The sequence below is a fragment of the Sinocyclocheilus grahami genome, unplaced genomic scaffold, assembly GCF_001515645.1.
Source record: "Sinocyclocheilus grahami isolate Dianchi unplaced genomic scaffold, SAMN03320097.WGS_v1.1 scaffold180.1, whole genome shotgun sequence".
Classification (NCBI taxonomy): Eukaryota; Metazoa; Chordata; class Actinopteri; order Cypriniformes; family Cyprinidae; genus Sinocyclocheilus; species Sinocyclocheilus grahami.
Genome location: NW_015505359.1, coordinates 1,259,339 through 1,269,284, shown reverse-complemented (window position 1 = coordinate 1,269,284; position 9,946 = coordinate 1,259,339). Strand labels below are relative to the sequence as shown.

The 9,946-nt window shown below is 36.2% G+C and overlaps 2 protein-coding genes across 3 annotated transcripts in view; one reads left to right on the top strand and one right to left on the bottom strand.

The window, feature by feature from the left end:
* Positions 1 to 3,305, bottom strand: part of LOC107594185 (leucine carboxyl methyltransferase 1-like) — a 19,054-nt gene extending 15,749 nt beyond the window's left edge. The window contains exons 1-4 of the mRNA XM_016284153.1: positions 3,203 to 3,305; positions 2,796 to 2,887; positions 2,583 to 2,706; positions 2,400 to 2,474 (exon numbers count right to left, since the gene is read on the bottom strand). Coding sequence (XP_016139639.1) covers positions 2,400 to 2,474; positions 2,583 to 2,706; positions 2,796 to 2,887; positions 3,203 to 3,288 — 377 coding nt within the window. The 5' untranslated portion in view covers positions 3,289 to 3,305. The remainder of the gene's footprint in view (positions 1 to 2,399; positions 2,475 to 2,582; positions 2,707 to 2,795; positions 2,888 to 3,202) is intronic.
* A 1,567-nt stretch (positions 3,306 to 4,872) lies between these two features.
* Positions 4,873 to 9,946, top strand: part of LOC107594184 (rho GTPase-activating protein 17-like) — a 30,363-nt gene continuing 25,289 nt past the window's right edge. For both annotated transcript variants that reach the window (XM_016284152.1, XM_016284150.1), the window contains exon 1: positions 4,873 to 5,339. In XM_016284152.1, the coding sequence (XP_016139638.1) occupies positions 5,287 to 5,339 (53 nt within the window). In that variant the 5' untranslated portion in view covers positions 4,873 to 5,286. The remainder of the gene's footprint in view (positions 5,340 to 9,946) is intronic.

Below are 9,946 nucleotides of genomic sequence, written 5' to 3'. Positions count from 1 at the left end.
TGAGAGTGACTCTTGAAGGACCAGCACCACATCCTCTTGTACCACTGTTTGAAGAATTTATCTTCCAGAATCTGGCAGTAAGTTTTGGGAGTTCATTTTTAGTCCATCTTGACATTTTATCTGTAGAAGATAACCTGCTTAATTATACACACCTGAATATAAGGCGTTTTTCACTTCCAGCCTTCATGAACAATAGTATATCGATTACAAGTGATTAAATACAAGATTAATAGTAGTTAATAAGATTGATGTCGTTTGGAATTGGTAAAATGTGCTTGGAAAAAAATATAATCAGAATATCAACTTGCATAATAATTACTGTATTTCTGTATTTTTCCTCTTCTGCTGTCTGCGGTAATGCAAGAAATGTTGTGAATGGTTGTCAAGGCAGCCAATAGCAGCCTCGTTCCTGAATGACAAGAAGTCTTTCCTGCACGGTGTGACGGTGAAGAACCGAATGATTCGGCTCCATCCAGATGGCACAGTTCTTTACGGACTGAGGTAAATGCCATTGCTCTTGTAATATCATTATTAGCTATGTTTCCATCCACCTATTTTTATGCGCATTTTGGATTATCGCATAAAAAACCGCTGGATGGAAATGCCAAGATGCGCATAAATTCTAAAAACTTTTTATGCGCACAATTGAGTAGGATAAACGTTTTATCCGATAAGAAAAAATGTGCATAAACTACGATGGAAACACATTAAATTCTGAATAAATTCCACCCTGCGCATTGAAAAAGTCATGTGACTTTGCGATATGAGACGGGATCAATTGACTAACCAGCGGACCGATCCCATTCACAGCATCTATATGTTGTTTTGGTCATTCTGAAATGCCTGAGGAAAGCCTGTCATCAAAGTATTTCTGTATAATTACTGTCTTACATGACTGCGTTCACAAACAGCAGGCATCCACCTCTAAAAGCAATGACCGCATTATTGTGTTACGTCCGCTCTCTAAAAAAGCAAACATTAAAAAAAGTAATTGATTACATATGAAAATTATTATATTCAGTGGCTTCTCCTAGTTTTCTTAATTTAGTGCCAGTTTATAGGGACGCGGCAGATTTTGTTCTCTTTGACTCGTTGGATGGAAATGGTGCTTTATTCACAAATGTTTTATGCGATATTCCAGTTTTGCGCATAAGTTAAATTCGCATCTTTGGATGGAAACATAGATGCGTCTGTAAAAATCTTGACTGGAGCATGACTATAAATAATTCTACATGATAAAAAGAAGGCTTCAAAAAGATCGGTATCAGTGATCTTATCGGCAAATATTGCATCCTGTGATCACAAGCCGCCCAAAAAATCCTGACTGGAGCACCCTTATAGTTAATCATTTACTCAAATGTTTTATGGAAAACATTATTTTTATCTCATGATCATTATGCAGTTATCAGATTTCTATCTTCAAAGGCATTCATGTTTTATCATCACACAACTTGTAGAAAGTCCACATAAAAAATACAAGTTTGACTACTAAATTCTATAACATCCCTCTGTACTATATTGTATAGCAATCTCAAAAATATACACATAATAAATATATTACTAAAAAAATGTGGACACTTTTTGTGTGAACTTGAGGGGAACTGACTTTATCCAACACAGAGTCAACTGCAAAAAAGGTTGTGAGAAAAGTTCTAGTATCATTTGTTTGCAGATGACACTTTGGTATTCTGTTATCTAATGCACCAAGGGTCAGATTGTATTGTATTACGTAATTCCCTCTGTACACAGCTCGTGTATTTCTATTCTGTCACTTACATAGACACCCTTAAACCATGGCACTTACACAAATACAAAATCTTCCTTTTCTTTGCGTTTCACCGTTGCCCTAGCTTGTTTCCTAGTTTAGCTTTCTAATAAGCCTGGCATTGTAGACTATGAATATTGTTGGCTCTGTGACAAATTGCTTATGTTTCTCTATTGTAATCCATTTGTGAATAAAAAGCACTGCGAAATGTAAATGCAGTCTTGTGTATGTTGCCTTGCCACACATACAGCAACTTCCACTGACTGTGGTTATGTAGCAATTTAAAAAATATTCTAATCACCCAAGACAAAACGTCCTCCACCCAAGTTTAATTCAAATGCATAACAGGTATTTAACAGTATTATTTCAGGTGGGGTACTGATAAAGAGCAAATTTAGGACAGATCAAATTTAATACAATACAAAATAGATGACAGATATACAATCCAACTATTGCTTTGGAGGGTGGATATACTTAGATGGAGGGTCCTAGAGAACTTCTCATTTGAGATACTGTCTCCCTCTACAGGAATATGACAAAGTACATGCTAAGCATCCAAAATCATGTTAATGTCAAATAGCAATTTACTGAAAATAATAACAATAATAATATTATAACAGTAAAAACGCCTTACTTGATGTGGTGTATTTTTCTTGCAACAATCATTGGGAAGTCGACTTCAAAGAACTTTTTTGGCATAATGTTTTCAACCTAAAAATTTAGATAGTACATGCACTTAGAAAAAAAGAATATAAGGAGAATCGTTTTCATAATTAAAAAGATATATAACTAATATAATTATTATTACTGTCTTCTTTTTGAATATCTCCAAAAAGTAGTATCCAGTCCTGCCCCAAGATTGACCACCTGGCAGTCACATTGTGTCTTCTTGAGAAAAGCATCAATAAGAAGATTCATTCCTTTGACACGTCCATAATAACCTACAGCACAATTAAAACAATAGGGGGTTGATTAAACGCAGCTGCAAACATTAACCTGCAGGGGGAGATATTTAAACAATCAATCTTACCTCTGTTGATCTCAGGTGCTTTACGTTCACCTGCTTGCCTCACAAAATACTGGACGTAGAGGTCAGTCCAGTAACCTTTACTGGTAGCAAACCTATCAAACAAAATAAAAATCAGAGTTATATGAAATATTAAATGATTATTATAGGTCAATAACAAATAGAATAACGACAGCGTTGTTCTTGAACATACAAATATTTTATAATCTGTATATGATGAAATATTTTAAAGTATTACAGATAATCATATCAGTAACATTGTGCAGAACCACGACTTTCCCCCCCATTTTGGAGATGCACAGGATGCTCAATAGCATTGCGGTACAATGTCAACAGAGAAGCACAGTATTTAGAAACACGCGTCAATCAGGTTTAATAATTGTATTATTGATCACTGTACGCCGTGCTACCTTTTGCATATCGATGCATCGTCGCAAGTTGCTCTGACTGCTTCATCAGCAATGTCAGAATCTGTAAATGGCTGTTTGGATGCCATGAACACTCAGATTTGAAGCAATGCTGATAAACACTGCGTTACATACACATGCTGTATTCGTATGAACACAAATGCTAAGTAAATGTTAGCTAACTAAACTGATCGGATTTCGAAAACCGCAACAGTCGAAGATTCAATACTTCATTGGCAAGGTTATCAACAGATTCTTGAAATATTATTTTCAGGCACATTTATTTGAATAAAGCATATTGATTTTCACGGCCGCATAACAGAAGCAACCCTGGACCAAACGCGCTCCGTTTGACAATCACATGTTTACATCTGTTTCCGCTGACGGATTAGAAACACGGAAAATCGTGTGTAATCGTTTTATTTTTGCACTTATGCATTTATTTTACCTTTTGCATGTCGATGCATCGTCGCAAGTTGCTCTGACTGCTTCATCAGCAATGTCAGAATCTGTAAATGGCTGTTTGGATGCCATGAACACTCAGATTTGAAGCAATGCTGATAAACACTGCGTTACATACACATGCTGTATTCGTATGAACACAAATGCTAAGTAAATGTTAGCTAACTAAACTGATCGGATTTCGAAAACCGCAACAGTCGAAGATTCAATACTTCATTGGCAAGGTTATCAACAGATTCTTGAAATATTTTTTTCAGGCACATTTATTTGAATAAAGCATATTGATTTTCACGGCCGCATAACAGAAGCAACCCTGGACCAAACGCGCTCCGTTTGACAATCACATGTTTACATCTGTTTCCGCTGACGGAGCTGTCCCATAATACATTTCGAGGTGGCGACGAGACTTTACTGCGCATGTGTAACAATTACATCGGTTGCTGTGCAGATTTTTACGTTTATGATTCTGCAAATCGCAAAAGAGTGTTTTTAAAAAATACCCCGTCGTTTTATATTATTCTTAACTGCAATGTTAAATCCCCGCATCACTCACGTAAATGGTAACAGGAAAATGTCCCGTTAGTTTCAGATTTATTATAGATATTAGAGGTTAAGGACCTGAGTGCTCTAAAAACTTAAATCTGCCATTTAAACGCATGCACAGATCAAATGAGAGAAAGTTGACCGCGTTATTAGAAAATGAAAGTTGTGGATTTGGATCGGATCAGTGCGAGTAGCTGCCAAGCCCCGATGAGCTAGTCATAAATGGCGAAGAGTTCGAGATTTTGTATTTAATTTTATTAGCACTGTTTTCAGCTTTTATAATATTTCCAAAGCACATACAGTAGCCTACTTCAAGTATTAAAATAGACAATATATAAAAATAAACAGTGTGACGCAAACAAGTATGAGGCGAATGGAAAATAAAGGAAAGGGACATTATTTTATTAACTAAAACGGAATAAATAATTATTTATGCTGTAAACACAAAATAAAGGACACATTTGTCAAATTCCTACAGTCCATACAGGGAGTGTATGGTCATCACACAGTAGGTAATATATGAGTGGACCTGTACTCTACGCAGTCTTCGTCTCAAAACCTCAGGGGCTGCCTACACAGACAGCATATTTGGAGATCACAGACGCTCCATATAATGCTGCCTGTAAAGTCAGCGCACTGTTTCGAGACATCCCCTGTGTCCACATTAATGTCATCATGATCAGATCAGCCTGGAGCTGCGAAACACAGACAGTGGCCGACACGAATGCAGTGACCAGCCCGCTGCCATGCATTTCCACTCTCTCCCGTAGATGTCACGGGCTGGCGTAACGTTACGTGGAAACACCACTCACTCCCGCTTATGAGAGCAGTTGCAACACGGAATGACATGAAACGAGCACCGCTATTCACCGGAGCTAACTTTTCCCACACTAACGTTACTGTTTTTTTCTCTCCCGATCGGCTAGTTTTCTAGCTGCTTGAGCTAACCGTACACCGGGCTGTTTTAATGTAATTATTTACACGACTTCAGCATCGTGCTCAAGGATCTTTCTGCTCATGAGGCATCGACGAACACACTCTCCACGTCTTAAAAACTGGGTTTTGAGGCCGACGCCACTAAAATGAAGAAACAGTTTAATCGGATGAGACAGCTCGCCAATCAAACAGTTGGCAGGCGAGTATAGATTTCAAGTTTTTATTCAGTTTTCATAGGCAGCTCTGTCATGGTTTGATATGTTGTCAAGGCAGTAGCTGCCTAAAACAAATATTTAGCGATTTACCGCTTAGTATAACAGCAATTAGCTAAGGGGTAAACTTTCTTCGTTTTATATTGTATATTTAGATTACGTAATTGTTTTACTACAGACTCAACTTTTTAGATATGCTACTTTTGATTTGCATAATGACTGTTAAATTGTTACGATTTGTTGAGGCCTCGTTACTATGCAATACTAAATCACAATGGGAAATTGTTTAAGATAAGCTATCTGATCAACTACTGAAGATTAGAGATGTGCGATTGTGAAAGAATTATTCTATTGAGTCGGATTTTTGCAATGAATCGGTACAAAAAAAAGCAATTCGTTAATGAATCGACTGAACTATTTGCTCATGAGTGTGAGCAATTTACTAGTTAACGTTAGTATAACAGCAATCAGCTCAATAGTAAATATTTTTCTTATATTTTTCTTTGTTTGATGTTATACACCAAGATCATGCAGTTCGTTGAACACAGACTCTTTTAGATACATTACTTTTTGAACATAATTACTTTAGAGTAATGACTATGACTCGTTGCAGCCTTATATATGCTGTGCCTGTAAAATAACGTTTCTGATAAACTACTTGGGGCCAGTTGCATGAACATAGCCTAGTATGACCAACTAGGAGTTAACCAAGTGGTAATCAGTCTACTTTTTGGATTCAGATTATTAATACCTTTTATGTAACTGACTTTACAAAGTTATGACCAGTCTTGGAGAAAAAAAAATAGAAGACTAAGTTTTAAGACTAGTCTGAGCAGTTAATGCAATCGGCACCTGAAGACTAGGCATGTCTGATTTGTGAACGAATCATTATTTGGAGTCGGATCTTTGAAATGGGTTGGTCAGGTCTGTCCAAACAATAATTAGTTTGAACTAGTGGTTCACGAATCGACTGAACGATTCACTCATGAATCAGTCTGAGGTGGTTCTCAGTTCTCAAACTCATTCATTGAAAATTATGTTTAGGTTCTGATAGACTCATGACTGAAACAAACAGAACATAAAATGACAAGAGCCATGCGTTAGTAGAACTAAAAAAATAAATAAACAGCAATATGTGACTTCATGTTGCTTTATTGGAACATTTCAGTACAGGCACTGAACATGTACATCATGTTGGGCATGTCAGGGATCAGAACATGATATAATTGTTGAATCGTGTTTTGAACCGGTTATATGAACTGAATCATGACTAATAAGTCTGCCTTCCATCACTACCGCAAATTTTCCTAATGTTTGTTTGTCAGCCAACGAGTCATTTGAGCTCATACTTTGTATCCTACATTGAAATGGTATGTGCATGATCATCACTTCTGACTCCTCTGACTGTTGATAAAGCCTCAAACTGCATTCTTCATTCTGCACAAGCTGCTTGAGGGTGAACAGACCTAGATTCTCAACATACAGGGCACAGGTCTCTCAGTGAGGTGTTAGAGCTATAAATGCTTCTTTTTGTTTTAAGTCAAACAATATTTTTTTCACTTCAAGCCTTTTGAGTAGGCCTAATTATACAAATTTTATTGAACAGGCCGCATGACTAAATGAACTGTAGGTAGATATAATGTAACATTTCTAGGGAGAACATAAAATGACAAGAGCCATGCGTTAGTAGAACTAAAAAAATTTAAATATAAAAAAATTAATAAACAGCAATATGTGACTTCATGTTGCTTTATTGGAACATTTCAGTACAGGCACTGAGCATGTACATCATGTTGGGCATGTCAGGGATCAGAACATGATATAATTGTTGAATCGTGTTTTGAACCGGTTATATGAACTGAATCATGACTAATAAGTCTGCCTTCCATCACTACCGCAAATTTTCCTAATGTTTGTTTGTCAGCCAACGAGTCATTTGAGCTCATACTTTGTATCCTACATTGAAATGGTATGTGCATGATCATCACTTCTGACTCCTCTGACTGTTGATAAAGCCTCAAACTGCATTCTTCATTCTGCACAAGCTGCTTGAGGGTGAACAGACCTAGTTTCTCAACATACAGGGCACAGGTCTCTCAGTGAGGTGTTCGAGCTATAAATGCTTCTTTTTGTTTTAAGTCAAACAATAGTTTTTTCACTTCAAGCCTTTTGAGTAGGCCTAATTATACAAATTTTATTGAACAGGCCGCATGACTAAATGAACTGTAGGTAGATATAATGTAACATTTCTATCGGAGAATTCCTTTCCGTAATCGCCGCTCAAATAGATGGTATCAGAGATGACACACCTTTCACTTATATTTTACATACAGCACACAGCAAAAATGACATGAATATGACAGTGGGCAAATGCATAAAGCGCAGCATAATTTAAAATCATGAGTTTAAAGTTTGTCGATCGCGCGTCTCCAGTGAAGCTGAACTCTCCTCCTGTCCACATTCAATTCTCACGGATCGACCGTCACGCAGAGAACACGCGATCATGCAGGATACAAATGCACACTTCACAAGATCTCACAACTGGATTTGACTAGGTTTGCAAGATTTTTGAAATTAAATGTTCATTAGTCATTCAAAGATTTGTTTAAATGATATAAATGCGTATTTGCTGAATGCTGACGGAAAAAGAGAAAGTATTATAATGTTTGCCTTTCTATTACTAGTAATATGAAAGCAATCTTTATAATACTTTTTGGTATACATTTTAATTCCTTTGTTTAACAGTTCTTTCTGATTATTAGACAGATTTCTGTCCGGTAATAAAAATCCGATGCGCCGTCAAAATAAAAGTCCCGCCTCGAGCACATCGGCCAAACAGAAAAACTTATCGGCCAATGCCGATATTTGAAAAATGCCAAATATCGGCCGATATATCGGTCGACCACTATTTTTAATACATACTCTTCTTTGTGAACTTTGTTCATCAAAGAATCCTAAAACAATATTTAACTGTTTCCACAAATATATTAAGCAGTTTTTAACATTAATAATAACAAGAAATGTTTCTTGAGCACCAAATCATCATATTAGAATGAGTTTTTGAAAGATCATTTGACACTGGAGTGATGGCTGTTGAAAATTCAGCTTATAGACATCACAGGGATAAAGAACATTTTAAAATGAATTAAAATAGAAAACAGGCATTTTAAATTGTATATCTCTCAATTTTTATAATAATATTATAATATCTCTCTCTTTTTTTTTTTTTTGGATTAAATAAATGAAGCCTGCATAAAAAAAAATAATCTTACCGACCCCAAATTTTTGACTGTAGGTTGAACCATTTTATTTTTTATTTAACTTTTGTTTCTCATTAACATATTTGTATACACAGAGCCGTATGCTAAATAATATGAAAACATTAAAGCCAGTCATTGACTATTGCCTTGTAAACACAAACGTTTTACATGTGGATAAAAGCGATTCAGCTGGAATTCTCAGCTCTTCCTGAATTTATTTTACGAACAATAAATCACTTCAGTGTGATACAAAAGATTAGATGCAAACGTCTCAGCTGGTCCCATGGTTCCTGTGATTGTGAGGAGGCAGTACACTGTGTTCGGTATGCAACCCCTCAAAGGAAATCTCTCCTTATTCTTTTTTAAACAGGAAGTCGCACTGAGGAAGTTACATTTCTATGAATGAAATAAAAGAATCAACTCTGAGGCAGATCCAGCGACGATCTGGGGTTTAAACCGTGTGACATAAGATCCTACCCGACGAGCTATGGCATGTTTGTGCATAAGCATAACACAATCCAGAAGCACATTAGTGCCACTTTACCTCACTATTTATCAGAAGACTAGAATCACCTGCCAGTCTGCTGATGATGCAGATCTATTGTCAGCTCAGGTTTTTCACTGGCCTCGGGTGCTGTGTTTGTTTCAGCAAAGAATAAAAGCAAGATTGTAGTAATTGAAGTAAAAGCTTGGCTGTTTTAATAGACAGTTACAGAAATCAAGCAGTCAGTGAAAAGGTTTTTACAGTGGCTGCCATATCTGCTCTTAATCAGCTTCTTTATCAAATACTGTTGATATCAGTGTGTGCTCGGCTCAAACCATGAATAGACAATATGCTTAAGGGCATAACACTTGCCACTTCACTGAATATAACATACAGATAAGGATAATATGAGATCAAATATAATATTGTTGTTGCTGTACGGCAATTCACAAATTAGAAAACAGGGCCTGATGAGTGTAAGCAAGTTTGGGGATAATAATGCATTTTATATCTGGATAACAAAGCGGAAGATTTGCCATTTGTTTTCAAAATTAGAAAATTGAAAATAAAAACGATAAACCAATCACCAAATGCTGCTGTTTTTCAGTAAAAGTGTGCTTATGAACTTATAGCTGTCATGGAGAACATTAAAACGGTTAATGAAAAAGTAAATAAAATATTTAAAAAATTGTAAATATTATAAAACTATAAAATATAAAAAAAATTCTTACACAAAATGTTGCTTAAAATAGCTATTTGTATTTTTAGCTGGTTTTTGTGGCCAGTGAAGATGTTGGGAGGGCAACACTACTGGTCAAAAGTTTGGCGTCACTAGGATTTTACATGTGTG